Source organism: Coregonus lavaretus, assembly GCF_964263955.1.
Source record: "Coregonus lavaretus genome assembly, contig: HAP1_SCAFFOLD_4018, whole genome shotgun sequence".
In the NCBI taxonomy this organism is placed as follows: domain Eukaryota; kingdom Metazoa; phylum Chordata; class Actinopteri; order Salmoniformes; family Salmonidae; genus Coregonus; species Coregonus lavaretus.
Genome location: NW_028162548.1, coordinates 6,798 through 25,676, shown reverse-complemented (window position 1 = coordinate 25,676; position 18,879 = coordinate 6,798). Strand labels below are relative to the sequence as shown.

General features: G+C 42.3%; 1 protein-coding gene across 1 annotated transcript; it reads left to right on the top strand.

The window, feature by feature from the left end:
* Positions 1-4,737: 4,737 nt before the first annotated feature.
* On the top strand, positions 4,738-12,723 carry LOC311119173 (splicing factor 3B subunit 6). Its single transcript, XM_084193913.1, has 4 exons — positions 4,738-4,877; positions 10,200-10,318; positions 10,488-10,626; positions 12,295-12,723. The coding sequence occupies exons 1-4, from the start codon at positions 4,848-4,850 to the stop codon at positions 12,382-12,384; spliced, it is 378 nt and encodes a 125-aa protein (XP_084050039.1). The 5' UTR covers positions 4,738-4,847; the 3' UTR covers positions 12,385-12,723.
* Positions 12,724-18,879: the final 6,156 nt, after the last annotated feature.

Genomic DNA, 18,879 nt, shown 5'->3' with positions numbered 1-18,879 from the left:
GATCGTTGACACATGATGAAGCGGACCAAGGCGCAGCGTTGAAGGTGAACATAATATTTATTTAGAATGATCACACGATCAAAACAACAACGATAACGTGACGTCTACGGTATAACACAAACCAAATCAGAACAAGATCCCACAAAGAATAGCTGAAAACAGCCTTCCTAAGTATGGCTCCCAATCAGAGACAACGAGCAACAGCTGCCTCTGATTGGGAACCACCCTGACCAACATAGATCTATATGATCTAGAACAAACCCAAAACATAGAAAACACAACATAGAAGCTACCCCGTGAAACTAAACATAGAAAATCCACACCCTGGCTCAACATTTCAGAGTCCCCAGAGCCAGGGCGTGACACCAGTTCCACCTCATAGTCCATTAAACTCTACAGTTCATTAATAATAATTCACCACAACATCAACAACCCTCATCTAATATTCAACAATGAATTACAATAATGAGATGTATCCACTAATCCAAAGAAAGGATAAGAGGGAGCTAGGCAGCCCGCCGTGCCGCTTTGTGGACAACGACTCCCATTGTTGGGGTGGAGAGACATCTATCTTGTCAGTACATTCATAATCTTTGATACAGAGAAGCTGCAGACAGCGGAGACGCCCTGATGACATCGAGCTACATGCCTGCCTGCCCTTGGACATGCTGACCTGACCACCACCACCGCTGACCATCTAGCTATGAGCTTCCCAATCCACTCATGACCGCGGCTGCCAACAGCTGGAGGCTCCAAGAACCACTCAAACAGACTTGATTGAGCTGATCTAGCTACTGTTGTAACCTATATTTATTTTAAAATTACTTGTTGTTGTTTATTTAGCTTAACAAGCACTTTGAGATTTTGTCTCGAATCAAAAGTGCTATAAAAGTTTAATAAATGATTATTATTATTATTATTATTATTATTATTATTATTATTATTATTATTATTATTATTATATGTTATGGTTGCACTCCCCTCATCTCCAAAACTGATCTGAATAGGTGAAAGCAATATTGTGGGAGTGTATTACATTGGGAGATTGCTGTCTATAATTCAATTCACTTTTCACGAGTGCAGAATACAGATGGATGGAAGTAGCCTCCCTTACTGTATGTCTCTGCTAAGAGGGGCAGGTTTTATGGCACAGCCAGGTCAGGTGGTAGTACACTCATTCAGGCTGTAACCATAGGATCACTAAGTCATCAAACATAGGCTTGAGGCTAGATATCAAAATAATATTTACAAATGCAGGCTACTGAGACTGTAGCTTAATGAGTGTGACATTTAATTTAATTAGGGGTTCAGGAGCGAAGCTGGTGAAACCCTATTGTATTTGTTGGCGTTGGTTATTATACCTCTTCTTCCGTAATAGCACATTCACATGCAAATTCCTGTGAGATGGTAAGGCTTAGGATGTGCATAACAGTAAAGGGCCACACCCTCTCATGCAATTCCATGCCAATTGGCCAGATGGTGGCGCTAAAACAAGCGATTGAAAATGCTGAATTTGAAAGGTCACACCCCTCACCCGTTTGACCTAGAGCAGAGAGGAAGAGGAAGAGAGAGGCCCAACTCGGCGGAAAATCTGTCTCCCTCCAGCAGCAGGTGGCTGTTTTTGTTTGTTTCGCCCCCCACCAGTCAAGGAGTTTTTGTATGGAGGTCAATGAGAGTGTCTAATTTGGTCAACAAAATAATGAATGGCTTGTTTGCTACGTGAGGTTTATTTGATCTAATAGAAGTTTCGTAATACTTAAGTTGTTTACGAGTGTACTGATATAAGTAGGACACATAACACCCTGGCAACTTTGAGAAAAAACACTTTATATCGGAGTTGTCTCGAGATGGCTATGCATGTTCATGGCATGAGGCTAGTAGAATAGCATCTCTCTCCATTGAATACAGGCGGTGGATGTCAACAACCCTCATCGAATATTCAAAAAAGGCTTACAATAATGAGATGTATCCACCAATCCAAAGAAAGGATAGGTGGGAGCCAAACAGCCAGCTGTGCCGCTTTATGGACAACGACTCCCATTGTTAAGGCGGAGAGACATCTATCTTGTCAGTATATCCATCATCTTTGCCTAGAGTCATGAAATTAGGTACATAGGTCCCTCTCCCACAAGGAACAAATTTGCCTCAAGGACCCATAAGGGTGAACATTTTGGCATCTATGGACAAAATTATCCCAATGCAATATTTTCCAGACTAGTATCTAAAGCAATATGACCAATAAGCATTCACGTGGGCGTGGTCTGGCACATAAACGCAAATAGTGTAAATCAGTCACGGATATTCGTATTGTAACAAAACTTGGTACACATGTTCCAAACACTGTGAAGACTCAACATCTGCAAGCACAATCAGATCGACCACACGGTGGCACTATAACGGGCACCTACACTACCGGTCAAAAGTTGCTCTTCCAAATGTTCTGTGTGATCCACCATTACATATTCCCTCAAAACATGTTTATCTTTTCTCATTTTTCCTGTCCTCCATCTTCTCCTTCATCAGATCTTCCAGAAGGCTTGTGCATACCAACATTCCATATTTACTTATAATATGTTAGTTCCACTTTTCTAATTTTTTTCCTGTCCGCCATCTCACCCCCACCTCATGGCCACACCGGCAGCCAAATTCCCATTTTGGAATCCATAGCCGCACACTACTCCTGTCATCCATACGATACAGTTCCACTTACGCCATTTAGGACAGGCGCTAGTATATTTCATGAAATTCAAAATAAAATATATACACTACCGTTCAAAAGTTTTAGAACACCTACTCATTCAAGGATTTTTCTTTATTTTTACTATTTTCTACATTGTAGAATAATAGTGAAGACATCAAAACTATGAAATAACACATATGGAATCATGTAGTAACCAAAAAAGTGTTAAACAAATCAAAATAGATTTTACATTTTAGATTCTTCAAATAGCCACGCCTTTATCCTACTTCTTTAAGGAATACCTGAAATAGTATAACAGTAATCCTTCTACCCCCTGGTTGTCCCACTGGCTATCCTAAGTTGAATGCACCAATTTGTAAGTCGCTCTGGATAAGAGTGTCTGCTAAATGACTTAAATGTAAATGTAAATGACAGCTTTGCACACCCTTGGCATTCTCTCAACCAGCTTCATGAGATAGTCACCTGGAATGCATTTCAATTAACAGGTGTGCCTTCTTAAAAGTTAATTTTTGGAATTTCTTTCCTTCTTAATGCGTTTGAGCAAATCAGTTGTGTTCTGACAAGGTAGGGGGGTATACAGAAGATAGCCCTATTTGGTAAAATACCAAGTCCATATTATGGCAAGAACAGCTCAAATTAGCAAAGAGAAACGACAGTCCATCATTACTTTAAGACATGAAGGTCAGTCAATACGGAACATTTCAAGAACTTTGAAAGTTTCTTCAAGTGCATTCGCAAAAACCATCAAGCGCTATGATAAAACTGGCTCTCATAAGGACCGCCACAGGAATGGAAGACCCAGAGTTACCTCTGCTGCAGACAAAAAGTTAATTAGAGTTACCAGCCTCAGAAATTGCAGCCCAAATAAATGCTTCACAGAGTTCAAGTAACAGACACATCTCAACATCAATTCTTCAGAGGAGACTGTGTGAATCAGGCCTTCATGGTCGAATTGCTTCAAAGAAACCACTACTAAAGGACACCAATAATAAGAAGGGACTTGCTTGGACCAAGAAACACGAGCAATGGACATTAGACCAGTGGAAATCTGCCCTTTGGTCTGATGAGTCCAAATTGGAGATTTTTGGTTCCAACCGCCTGCCAAAGGAGTTATAGCTGGAGTCTCGTTGAATATAGATGATGAGTACCTTTGTCAGAAAATCCCAGGAGTGGTCAGTGCACGTCGCCTGATCCATATGGTAAATGGAAGGAAGGAGAAAAGCCTGTCGATATTATTGTTATTTGAGGAGACTCTACCTGAATATGTGAAGCTTGGATATGTGAGGTATGCGGTGAGAACATTTGTGTCCAAACCATTAGAGTGTGGGAATTGTAAAGGATATGGTCACGTGTCAAATGTTTGCAGCTGTAGAAGTATGATACTGAAGAATCTGTGAATTGAAAATGTTGCAACTGTGGTGGGGATCATACTCTGGACTTCCTTGAATGCCCTGTTAGGGTGAAGGAGGTCGAGGTGTCAAGGATCAGGGCTGCGCAGCGGATCTCCTATGTGGAGGCGGTGAAAAGAGTTGAAGGGACAAGAGGCAACAGTGTTGAAGATATGGCGGTGGATGCATTGCAACCAGTTTCTAGTGTTTTAAGTCAATCGAGTGATCTGGATACACTCATTGTGAAGAAGGTGGATTTTGTGGCATTTATAGCCACAGTGATTAATTGTACAGCACAAGTATCTAAGAAGTCCAAGAAGCTAGATATCATTATATCTGCAGCCAAAATGTTTTTTGGGCTCCAAGACTTCATGGCAGAAGCACTACAAGGACTATTGTCGATAGGAAATATTCCACCCGCACAGGAGGCTTCTCAGCCTGTTTTGGGACCTAACTAGAATGAGATTTTTACAGAAAAGCAGGTTGATTTGGTTTAGTTCATTTCTTTTTTGGTAGTTTGTATCATATTTTATTTATTTTTACCCAAATGTTTTCCTTTTGGGATCCTTATTATCCGCCCGCACGGTAGGTGGCAGAATGCAAATGAATTTGTTGCGAACGCCATTATACCATAGAGAAGAAGAAGAAGAAGAAGAATCATCTGGAAACGGAAATACGAAAACAAGCTGTGTGGAAGACCAAAGCGGTTCGCAATATTTGTTCAATCGTAGCACATTTTCTACACAAATTATACAACCATGGCTATGCAAGCAGCTAAACGAGCTAATGTAAGTTTACATTTATCATGTTTTTGTGTTCAAATGAAAGCTACAATCAACCTAGTCGGGTTTACCATCTAGAAATACATCACTAGCGTGGTAGCTGGATGGCTAACGACGCGTACTGTTAGCTAGCTCGCTAACTTAGCTAGCTACTGTTAACGTTAGTTAGGCGGATGGCTTTATCGATTAATTTGTATTATTTTACTAAGACATTAAGTATAAAACACTAACGTTAAACTTAAACGTCATTTTGTAGGGAAATGTTAGCATGTTAGCTTGCTCATTCTCACTCAAGTCTCCAGTTAACAATGCGAGTTGGCTAACTAGTTAGCTAGTAGTAGAGCTTGCTTTCAACTGCGTAACTAAAGTTAATTTAGGGTGCGTTCGTGAATTCACTCTGGCCATCTACGACTTCAGAGCGCTCTCGTCAGTGTGCCAGAGCGCAGATTAACCTCTTAAGGATCGGACCCTTTTTTTCAATTTTCGCCTAAAATGACATACCCAAATCTAGCTGCCTTTAGCTCAGGACCTGAAGCAAGGACATGCATATTCTTGATACCATTTGAAAGGAAACACTGAAGTTTGTGGAAATGTGAAATTAATGTAGGATAATGTAACACATTAGATCTGGTAAAAGATAATACTAACAAAAAAAACATGCGTTTTCAAAAAAGAAAATCCATCTTTGAAATGCAAGAGAAAGGCCACAATATAATATTGCAGTTTAGGCGCAATTTATATTTTGACCGCTAGATGGCATAAGTGTGTGCAAAGTTTCAGATTGATCCAGTGAAGCTTTGTAATGCTGGACTATTTTGTATCAAGTCTGCCCAAATGTGCCGAAATTGGTCAATTGATACATTTTCAACTACATAACTATAGAGAACATACATTTTGTATTACCATATTATTTTTGTAAGTTTACACACTCCCAGAAATGTCATACATGATGTATCATAGGCTTATGCACTAACTTTCACACATCTAGATGGCGGGGTGGGTGTGGAGCCAGAGATGGCAAGGGTTCAAACTGTAGAAGCAAGTTCCTACATTTGAATATAAAAATGTATTTTATCAAACAAAACTATGCTACATTTAATCTCTGGGACCCTCAGGATGACAAATCAGAGCAAGATTACTGAATGTAAGTACATTATTTACCTTCAGAGGTGAATGTCAAATTTCATTTGTCACATACACGTGTTTAGCAGATGTTATAGCAGGTGTAGTGAAATGCTTGTGCTTCTAGCTCCGACAGTGCAGTAATAGCTAACAATTTCACAACATATACCCAATACACACAAAACTAGTAAGGAATGGGAATTAAGAATATATACATATATGGACAAGCAATGACAGAGCGGCATTGACTAAGATACAGTAGAATATTATAGAATAGAATTCAGTGTGTGTGTGTATATATACACTGCTCAAAAAAATTAAGGGAACACTAAAATAACACATCCTAGATCTGAATGAATGAAATAATCTTATTAAATACTTTTTTCTTTACATAGTTGAATGTGCTGACAACAAAATCACACAAAAATTATCAATGGAAATCAAATGTATCAACCCATGGAGGTCTGGATTTGGAGTCACCCTCAAAATTAAAGTGGAAAACCACACTACAGGCTGATCCAACTTTGATGTAATGTCCTTAAAACAAGTCAAAATGAGGCTCAGTAGTGTGTGTGGCCTCCATGTGCCTGTATGACCTCCCTACAACGCCTGGGCATGCTCCTGATGAGGTGGCGGATGGTCTCCTGAGGGATCTCCTGCCAGACCTGGACTAAAGCATCCGCCAACTCCTGGACAGTCTGTGGTGCAACGTGGCGTTGGTGGATGGAGCGAGATATGATGTCCCAGATGTGCTCAATTAGATTCAGGTCTGGGGAACGGGCGGGCCAGTCCATAGCATCAATGCCTTCCTCTTGCAGGAACTGCTGACACACTCCAGCCACATGAGGTCTAGCATTGTCTTGCATTAGGAGGAACCCAGGGCCAACCGCACCAGCATATGGTCTCACAAGGGGTCTGAGGATCTCATCTCGGTACCTAATGGCAGTCAGGCTACCTCTGGCGAGCACATGGAGGGCTGTGCGGCCCCCCGAAGAAATGCCACCCCACACCATGACTGACCCACCAAACCGGTCATGCTGGAGGATGTTGCAGGCAGCAGAACGTTCTCCACGGCGTCTCCAGACTCTGTCACATATGCTCAGTGTGAACCTGCTTTCATCTGTGAAGAGCACAGGGCGCCAGTGGCGAATTTGCCAATCTTGGTGTTCTCTGGCAAATGCCAAACGTCCTGCACGGTGTTGGGCTGTAAGCACAACCCCCACCTGTGGACGTCGGGCCCTCATACCACCCTCATGGAGTCTGTTTCTGACCGTTTGAGCAGACACATGCACATTTGTGGCCTGCTGGAGGTCATTTTGCAGGGCTCTGGCAGTGCTCCTCCTTGCACAAAGGCGGAGGTAGCAGTCCTGCTGCTGGGTTGTTGCCCTCCTACGGCCTCCTCCACATCTCCTGATGTACTGGCCTGTCTCCTTGTAGCGCCTCCATGCTCTGGACACTACGCTGACAGACACAGCAAACCTTCTTGCCACAGCTCGCATTGATGTGCCATCCTGGATGAGCTGCACTACCTGAGCCACTTGTGTGGGTTGTAGACTCCGTCTCATGCTACCACTAGAGTGAAGGCACCGCCAGCATTCAAAAGTGACCAAAACATCACCCAGGAAGCATAGGAACTGAGAAGTGGTCTGTGGTCACCACATGCAAAACCAGTCCTTTATTGGGGGTGTCTTGCTAATTGCCTATAATTTCCACCTGTTGTCTATTCCATGTATTGTCAGTGTTGCTTCCTAAGTGGACATTTTGATTTCACAGAAGTGTGATTGACTTGGAGTTACATTGTGTTGTTTAAGTGTTCCCTTTTTTGAGCAGTGTGTGTGTGTGTGTGTGTGTGTGTGTGTGTGTGTGTGTGTGTGTGTGTGTGTGTGTGTGTGTGTGTGTATGTATATATATATATATATATATATATATATATATATATATATATATATATATATATATATATATATATATGATGAGTAGTGCAAGATATGTAAACATTATTAAAGTGACTAGTGTTCCATTTCTTAAAGTGGCCAGTGATTTCAATAGGCAGCAGCAGCCTCTAATGTGCTAGTGATGGCTATTTAACAGTCTGATGGCCTTGAGATAGAAGCTGTTTTTCATTCTCTCGGTCCCAGCTTTGATGCACCTGTACTGACCTCGCCGTCTGGATGATAGCGGGGTTAACAGGCAGTGGCTCGGGTGGTTGATGTCATTGATGATCTTTTTGGCCTTCCTGTGACATCGGGTGTTGTATGCGTCTTGGAGGGCGGGTAGTTTGCCCCCGGTAATGCGTTCAGCAGACCGCACCACCCTCTGGAGAGCCCTGCCGTTGTGGGCAGTGCAGTTGCCGTACCAGGCGGTGATATAACCCGACAGGATGCAGTCATGGGTGAACAGGGAGTACAGGAGGGGGCTGAGCATGCACCCTTGTGGGGCCCCAGTGTTGAGGATCAGAGAAGTGGAGATGTTGTTTCCTACCTTCACCACCTGGGGGTGGCCCATCAGGAAGTCCAGGACCCAGTTGCACAGGGCGGGGTTCAGACCCAGGGCCTCAAGCTTAATGATGAGCTTTGAGGGTACTATGGTGTTGAATGCTGAGCTATAGTCAATGAACAGCATTCTTACATAGGTATTCCTCTTGTCCAGATGGGATTGTGCAGTGTGATGGCGATTGCATCGTCTGTGGATCTATTGGTGTGGTAAGCAAATTGAAGTGGGTCTAGGGTGACAGGTAAGGTAGAGGTGATATGATCCTAGTCTCTCAAAGCACTTCATGATGACAGAGGTGAGTGCTACAGGGTGATAGTCATTTAGTTCAGTTACCTTTGCTTTCTTGGGTACAGGAACAATGGTGGCCATCTTGAAGCATGTGGGAACAGCAGACTGGGAAAGGGAGAGATTGAATATGTCCATAAACACATGCTCTGAGGACGCGGCTAGGGATGCCGTCTGGGCCTTAACATGCTTAAATGTCTTGATCACGTCGGCCATGGAGAAGGCGATACTACAGTCCTTGGTAGTGGGCCTCGTCAGAGGCACTGTGTTATCCTCAAAGCGGGCAAAGAAGGTGTTTAGCTTGTCTGGAAGCGAGAAGTCGGTGTCTGCGACATGGCTGGTTTTCTTTTTGTAGTCCGTGATTGTCTGTAGACCCTGCCACATACGTCTCGTGTCTGAGCCGTTGAATGTAATAAACCAGTTGCCGTGATACGTTTTTTGTTGTTGTGCACTCTCCTAAAACAATAGCATGGTATTTTTTCACTGTAAATCTACTGTTAATTGGAAAGTGCAGTTAGATTAACAATAATTTAAGCTTTCTGCCCGTATGACAAGTCTATGTCCTGGAAAGTTTGCTGTTACTTACAACAGTCATGCTAATCACATTAGCGCACGTTAGCTCAATAGTCCCGTATATGGGACACCGATCCCGTAGAAGTTAACTGATGAATTTACAAACGCTCAACACCCGTTGAATATGGCCTGTGTCGGTTAATGTCAGCAAAAAAGCTTAATTAAATTGTTGCCAGCAGGACAGTTAGTCAACGCTCTGGATAACCGCCTAACCAGCTCTGCAAGGGCGAGTAAAATGGTCAGAGTGAGGTGTTCTCTCATTTGTGTCTGGAAGTAGCTAGCCAACGTTAGCCAGTTAGCTTGGGTGCTTGACTGCCGTTGTGAGTTCTAACGTTAGCTAGCAAATCAGAGTTGAAACAATCTCACTAGCAGGAATTTAGCTGGCAAGGTCATATTGAAAGCTAGCTAGCTCACTACATCATATCAAACCTGTCGTCTGGTTTGCTTGGTTAGCTAGCTAGCTAATGGCCAATGCCATGGCAAACAAGGTAGGAATGTAGCTAGCTAGCCTGTTATGCTGGTGATGATGCTAACCATTTAGCTAGCTAGCTAACATCAGCAAGCTAAATACATGGCTCTGAGTCTGGCTGGCACTGGCAGGTGTATGGGGTAAAGTTAGTTACAGCATGGTGAGAGTGAATTAAATTCTCCAACATCTTGCTAGCTAGCAACATTAGCAAAGCCAACTGCAGTCACATATTGGCTACCTATCAACGTAACATAATTTCTGGAGGGAGTGGAAACGCAATTTTAGCTAGCCCACCAAGGCCAGCCCAACCTGGGTTAACTTCAAAGTGCCAATGGAAATATGGCTCAAATGGAGCTTATCAGTTACGAATAATGTTTCCTTTGCAGATTCGATTACCACCTGAAGTCAACAGAATACTCTACATTAGAAATCTACCATACAAGATCACAGCTGAAGAAATGTACGACATCTTTGGGAAATATGGACCAATACGGCAGATTCGAACGTAAGTTGAAGATTGTGGATCTGGATGGAATTCTCACATAGACCATGGTTGATGTATTTTATAGAGTTTAGACCAATTTTAGGTATTTTCTCCTTGTTTGTAGTCTGCAGAACTATGGCAGGTATTCAACCACAGTCTCATCCTTGTCTTCTTGTGCCCTGTTCTTCAGTGGAAACACACCGGAATCAAGAGGGACAGCTTACGTGGTTTACGAGGACATCTTTGATGCCAAGAACGCCTGCGATCATCTGTCTGGATTCAACGTCTGTAACAGATATCTTGTAGTTTTATACTACAATGCAAACAGGGTACGTAGGCCTATGTATGATATCTATCAACGACCTGGCAAAGTCTCTTACCTCTGTCAATAAATAATCTCAAAGGGGTATCTAGTAGGGATTAATAACTTTCATCGCTTTGCAGATAGAGAAATTATACTGAACAAACAGTGTAGTCAATGCTGGTACATTACATATTACCCTGTAGGTGTTTGGAGGAAGAGAGTCCAGCTCTGTGATAATTTTAATTAAATATGATGTTGCCACGAGCAACAGGATGAACCACAGATATTGCAGATGTGCGCGATGCAAGACGATGCACTCACTGTAGCTCAATTGGTAGAGCATGGCGCTTGTAACGCCAGGGTAGTGGGTTCGATCCCCGGGATCACCCATGCGTAAAAATGTATGCACACATGACTGTAAGTCGCTTTGGATAAAAGCGTCTGCTAAATGGCATATTATTATTATTATTATTATTATTATATTATTATCTGCATGGGTGTGCTACTGCGCTTCACTCTGCTGCAATGTGAAGCTGCGGGACCAAAACATCAGACGTTTACCCTCGCTCTTCGCACTTGTTATGACCAAAGTTACAACGTCTCCGTAACGTGAGCCGCAGTTTAACAACTCACGCTGATCTATGAGACATGATATACCGCTTGCAAAAGCAGCATGTCTGCAAACCGAGGCTAGCTTGAAGCAGCGTAGTTTTGCGCTTTGAGTCTATTTTTCACGGCAGCCAGAGCGTTGCAGAGATGTAGATTCTCAGAAATAAACACATAATATCAAATGTAAATTCACAAATCTCAATAATACTAATAAGGAAAATGGCCCTTGGAAAATCCCTTTGGGGCAGTGCCTTGCCGGCGTTTTCGGGGAGGGTGGGGGCGAGCGCACCCTCTGACCAGAGCACCCACTGTGGGAGCGGCCGTTTGTATTAGTATTAAAATAGCAAAACCTTCCTACTAAAGGAAAATGGCAAAACACACCCTGGCCTGCACACATAGAAAGGTTCAGTATCGCATTTTAGGCGTGTATAAAAAAAAAAGACAGTAGTTGATGCAACTACTTCAAATAATTTTTATTACAACAAACATGCACATTGGTTGCTGAGGTTGCAAGAATATTCTCCCATTATGAAGTGTGGCTGAAATGTGTTTCAGATAGCATCCCGTTATGAAATAAAGCTTATTTTTTTCAGATAGGTTATGAACTCGTAACATTCTACATTGGGGATGCTCTAGCTAGCTGTATTGATCACGTCACTTACTATACTCCCGTTTCATTGGACATTTGATACAATTAGGTCACTTACCCGTAAAATATGAACTTTGAGAAGTTAAATGTTTATGGATAAAACCAGAGAGAATTGCAGCTATTGCTTCACTGGTGTTTGTGGCCAAGCATCTCGTCACGCTCCCTGTGCAACCACGTTGACGGAGGTATGAAGGTACGCTCTCGTCACGGTGTCAATGTAGTTTCACCGCTCATAGCTGTGGAAGTCGGCCCGTAATTGCTGTTTACTATGTACATCGCTGACTCTACCTTTTTAAGGAGCTAATGTGAGGTAAATATGTAATCAATGTAATTTTTTTGCCTGACAGGTCGGCCTGTCTGGTTATATAAACAGTGTATAGTTTTGCACTTGAGCATGTATAATTCATGGTTTCCATTTCACTCTTTCTCTCACAGGCGTTCCAGAAGATGGACACCAAGAAGAAAGAGGAGCAGCTGAAGCTTCTGAAGGAGAAATACGGCATCAACACAGATCCCCCAAAATAGACTCACCTCTTTCCATCTTCCCCATTGTCCTTTGTTGGTACAGAATGTGCATTTTGACATCTGTCACAAGTGAGAAAAATAATGTTGATGTTTGTTGCAAAATTTTGCATGCAGGTATTTTCTACTGATTGCGGTCTGTTAGATTTCATTGCATTTGGAAGGCTTGTTTGTCTTTTTACTTTGTTTGTTTCTGTGGTGCATATTGAACATATACCATCTCTGAAAAATCTTCAAAAAAATGTATGCATCAAATCTTTTCATTCAAATTCACTTTTAGATTTCAGATTCTGTCAGATGTATTTCTGTAAAATTGTCCTTTTATAAAAGCTGCTGGCCATACGTCTTGCGTGAATGCACATCCGTTATAGCACTCTTGGTGAAAAAGTAATGAGTTCCAGGTCAAAGTAGAGGCATAGGTCACAATCATTGCATACAGGCACACACGACTGTCTGCAGTTCTGTTGTATATAAATATACGCAATGTGCGGGGTCTTTCACACTACCCTGAACTAGGGATCTTTTGCAGTCAGTATTTCACAGTATAGCATCAGCCTTTATTTTCACATAACTTTGTCTCAGCTAACACCATATTTGTCACTGGGACAGTTCAGCTTGCATTTAGAGAACAGATATTCTGGGAGGTGGTATATGTATATATATATATACAGTGGGGAGAACAAGTATTTGATACACTGACGATTTTGCAGGTTTTCCTACTTACAAAGCATGTAGAGGTCTGTAATTTTTTATCATAGGTACATTTGAACTGTGAGAGACGGAATCTATAACAAAAATCCAGAAAATCACATTGTATGATTTAAGTAATTGATTTGCATTTTATTGCATGACATAAGTATTTGATACATCAGAAAAGCAGAACTTAATATTTGGTACAGAAACCTTTGTTTGCAATTACAGAGATCATACGTTTCCTGTAGGTCTTGACCAAGTTTGTACACACTGCAGCATGGATTTTGGCCCACTCCTCCATACAGACCTTCTCCAGATCCTTCAGGTTTCGGGGCTGTCGCTGGGCAATACGGACTTTCAGCTCCCTCCAAATATTTTCTATTGGGTTCAGGTCTGGAGACTGGCTAGGCCACTCCAGGACCTTGAGATGCTTCTTACGGAGCCACTCCTTACTTGCCCTGGCTGTGTGTTTCGGGTCGTTGTCATGCTGGGTCGTGGCTGGGTCTTCCATCTTCAATGCTCTTACTGAGGGAAGGAGGTTGTTGGCCAAGATCTCACGATACATGGCCCCATCCATCCTCCCCTCAATACGGTGCAGTCATCCTGTCCCCTTTGCAGAAAAGCATCCCCAAAGAATGATGTTTACACCTCCATGCTTCACGGTTGGGATGGTGTTCTTGGGGTTGTACTCATCCTCCTTCTTCCTCCAAACACGGCGAGTGGAGTTTACACCAAAAAGCTCTATTTTTGTCTCATCAGACCACATGACCTTCTCCCATTCCTCCTCTGGATCATCCAGATGGTCATTGGCAAACTTCAGACGGGCCTGGACATGCGCTGGCTTGAGCAGGGGGACCTTGCGTGCGCTGCAGGATTTTAATCCATGACGGCGTAGTGTGTTACTAATGGTTTTCTTTGAGACTGTGGTCCCAGCTCTCTTCAGGTCATTGACCAGGTCCTGCCGTGTAGTTCTGGGCTGATCCCTCACCTTCCTCATGATCATTGATGCCCCACGAGGTGAGATCTTGCATGGAGCCCCAGACGAGGGGTGATTGACCGTCATCTTGAACTTCTTCAATTTTCTAATAATTGCGCCAACAGTTGTTGCCTTCTCACCAAGCTGCTTGCCTATTGTCCTGTAGCCCATCCCAGCCTTGTGCAGGTCTACAATTTTATCCCTGATGTCCTTACACAGCTCTCTGGTCTTGGCCATTGTGGAGAGGTTGGAGTTCAGTGTGTGGACAGGTGTCTTTTATACAGGTAACGAGTTCAAACAGGTGCAGTTAATACAGGTAATGAGTGGAGAACAGGAGGGCTACTTAAAGAAAAACTAACAGGTCTGTGAGAGCCGGAATTCTTACTGGTTGGTAGGTGATCAAATACTTATGTCATATCTCTCACAGTTGAAGTGTACCTATGATAAAAATTACAGACCTCTACATGCTTTGTAAGTAGGAAAACCTGCAAAATCGGCAGTGTATCAAATACTTGTTCTCCCCACTGTGTATATTTACACTGCTCAAAAAAATAAAGGGAACACTTAAACAACACAATGTAACTCCAAGTCAATCACACTTCTGTGAAATCAAACTATCCACTTAGGAAGCAACACTGATTGACAATAAATTTCACATGCTGTTGTGCAAATGGAATAGACAACAGGTGGAAATTATAGGCAATTAGCAAGACACCCCCAATAAAGGACTGGTTTTGCAGGTGGTGACCACAGACCACTTCTCAGTTCCTATGCTTCCTCGCTGATGTTTTGGTCACTTTTGAATGCTGGCGGTGCTTTCACTCTAGTGGTAGCATGAGACGGAGTCTACAACCCACACAAGTGGCTCAGGTAGTGCAGCTCATCCAGGATGGCACATCAATGCGAGCTGTGGCAAGAAGGTTTGCTGTGTCTGTCAGCGTATTGTCCAGAGCATGGAGGCGCTACCAGGAGACAGGCCAGTACATCAGGAGACGTGTAGGAGGGCAACAACCCAGCAGCAGGACTGCTACCTCCACCTTTGTGCAAGGAGGAGCACTGTCAGAGCCCTGCAAAATGACCTCCAGCAGGCCACAAATGTGCATGTGTCTGCTCAAACGGTCAGAAACAGACTCCATGAGGGTGGTATGAGGGCCCGACGTCCACAGGTGGGGGTTGTGCTTACAGCCCAACACCGTGCAGGACGTTTGGCATTTGCCAGAGAACACCAAGATTGGCAAATTCACCACTGGCACCCTGTGCTCTTCACAGATGAAAGCAGGTTCACACTGAGCATGTGACAGACGTGACAGAGTCTAGAGACGCTGTGGAGAACGTTCTGCTGCCTGCAACATCCTCCAGCATGACCGGTTTGGCGGTGGGTCAGTCATAGTGTGGGGTGGCATTTATTTGGGGTGCTGCACAGCCCTCCATGTGCTCGCCAGAGGTAGCCTGACTGCCATTAGGTACCGAGATGAGATCCTCAGACCCCTTGTGAGACCATATGCTGGTGCGGTTGGCCCTGGGTTCCTCCTAATGCAAGACAATGCTAGACCTCATGTGGCTGGAGTGTGTCTGCAGTTCCTGCAAGAGGAAGGCATTGATGCTATGGACTGGCCCGCCCGTTCCCCAGACCTGAATCCAATTGAGCACATCTGGGACATCATGTCTCGCTCCATCCACCAACGCCTGTGGTCCTCTGTAGCTCAGCTGGTAGAGCACGGCGCTTGGCGCTTGTAACGCCAGGGTAGTGGGTTCGATCCCCGGGACCACCCATACACAAAAATGTATGCATGCATGACTGTAAGTCGCTTTGGATAAAAGCGTCTGCTAAATGGCATATTATTATTTTTATTATTATACAGGCACGTGGAGGCCACACACACTACTGAGCCTCATTTTGACTTGTTTTAAGGACATTGCATCAAAGTTGGATCAGCCTGTAGTGTGGTTTTCCACTTTAATTTTGAGGGTGACTCCAAATCCAGACCTCCATGGGTTGATAAATTTGATTTCCATTGATAATTTTTGTGTGATTTTGTTGTCAGCACATTCAACTATGTAAAGAAAAAAGTATTTAATAAGATTATTTCATTCATTCAGATCTAGGATGTGTTATTTTAGTGTTCCCTTTATTTTTTTGAGCAGTATATATATATATATATATATATATATATATATATATATATATATACCCAAGACATCAGCAAGAGAACAATCTCTACCATTGGTTTGCCTGCGTATTCTAACACAAGCGACATCTGGTGGCTAGATGCAGTACACTTTAAGAAAACAGCCCATGGAGTTATTTTATTAGTTTAAATCACAACACGAGTAGTGCAGCCATGTTATCAGGGACACAATACATGCTACATGTACAAAATAATCCTAATCCTTTAGTTTACACTGTTGCCATTGCTTACATTTGGTATCTGATTAATAATAGTGTGAAGTACAAACATTTCTGGTCGAAGATGTTCATGTAAAGTTTCAGGTTACAAACGGTCAGCCTAATTTCTCGAGGAATAATGATGGATTTGGTCTTGACATCGCAGTCAATTTGAATATGAATGACTCAAATAACTCCTCCCAAATGTGCAGATGGAATGTGAAACAAAATGGGTAGTTAGTACCAAATTGCAAATAGTGATTTATACAAGCAATGTCTGCAATCTTTCAATAAGGCAACCGTAAACCTGTCGTCCCCCACGAATGATGCAGCGCCCCCCTTGGGCCAATTGATATTGTGTATGACGAACAAATGTCAGTTAATTACTGTAACTCCCGCCTTGGGCAAATCAGTGTAATTTAGTAAACGCTGGATCTCTATGGCAAGACGCATTATTCACCCAAGTTTCGTCAAAATCGGGCCAGTGCTGTCTGAGATATTGCGTGTGACCATCGTACGAACAGACGGACGTGGACAGATCCACCGTCCCCTCCCCGATTTCATCGTGGGAACAACAAAGCTGTACAGGTGAATTACTTAATATTATCCAGTCAAGCTGGGGTCTCATAGCCTGGTGCCAGATATGTTTGTGCTGTCTTACCAACTCCTATGTCGCACCGTGACCCGTAAGACAACACAACCAGATCTGGGACCAAGCCAGGGGTCTCAGGCTATTTCTAAGCTGTTGTCTTTATTGGAGGATAGGATACACCACACCTGAAAAGGAAGGAGCTACTATACAATTTGTATGCTTCAGTGAGGGGAATAAAAAAGTACAAAAAGTTGATCAATAAAGGGAAGTGTGTCGTTGGGTACAATTTGGGCAAACTGTATAGCCTACCAAAACATGGCTTTAGGGTTTTTGTCCTACCAAAACATGGCTTTAGGGTTTTTGTCCTACCAAAACATGGCTTTAGGGTTTTTGTCCTCTGCTTGGTTCATAAATGATGTCATGCACTTGTTTTTTCAACACATTGGTCCTTTTTTACACATTTTCAAACTGAAAGAGACAAACGGTATGAGATTTCAATCAATGTCTAACACAATGTCTCACTGGCCTTAGATCATTTCCTCTTTGTATCTATGAGTGGTATTAATGAACTCATGACAGGAACTTCATTGAATTCAGCACATTGATATGCAACCTGTATCTTCATTGAAGAAATGGTGTGATGACATAGAACTTAAACTAAGTGGAGCAATAATATGTAGGATAAAATACATGTAAAACCTCTAAGTTGTTATTGGGCTGAGCTAATTTTCAGATAGATTTTACATTGCCTCATTAGTTATGCCTCACAGGGAATACTTCCCCCGACAATACTGATGAGGTGGGTTTATGTCAATGCATTTAATTTATTTCAGTCCAATTCAGCGAAAATCTTTTTCTTGTGTTCATACAGACTGTTGGTTTTGTCGTTGTTAAATATTCCACATTCAATATTTCCTCATTCAAAATGGGCTCATGAGATGGTTGATTTTAAATAGGGGTGGGGTGTGTTTACTATTATTATTATTATTATTATTATCTACAAGGAACATGCTCCCACAGGTACAGCAGTCAAAAATAATACCTTGACAAATCACAAACAATACATCCCATACATCAATACTTGTAGATTGACCTATACTGTAATATGCTTTCATATTCAATTATTATAATATTTTATGTTTAACTGTTTAACGACATTTCAATGATAAGGCTTTGTCTTCGTTATTCTTATTGGATGCAAAATGAGGAGACTCTTTTTAAGGCAAAACCTAAAGGCATGCAAATTAACTACATTTATATTCACCAACAGTACAAGCACATTTGGAAGGAAAAGTTTGTGATGAATAGGCTACTAATCCATCTCTTTATCTATCCAAATCTAGTCTTTTATAAGAATGGATACATGGTTTATCAGAAACAGTTGCGTTACCATAGGAATTTGATTTGGTTGACATTACTCAATATATGAAACGCGTAGCTAGCGTCAGTAAACTTGGAACAATAAGTAGTAGCGTAATTTAACATAGCACATCACTGATGCTCAAGCTCCAGTGGAATGAGTGTATGGAAAATACTTTGCACACTTCACATTTTGGCAGTTGATTTTAAATAATTGAAATATAATATTTATATATCTATATATTTGTGCGTAGTGTGAATATGTAGTGAGTGTGTCATCGTGGGGTGTGTGTAGGTCATTATGTGTGTGTAGATGTATGTGTAAATCGTTTCTAGCAAATAACATTCTCATGCACACAAGTGTTTCAAACACAAGAAGCGGATCCATTGAAAGGTAGTCCAAGCATATTTTTTTCAGTGGAAATAGCTGCAAACTGAATGGAACATGAATCTTCTGTGTAGTCTGTGGCGGTTCTCAAGCTCCCCTCTCCT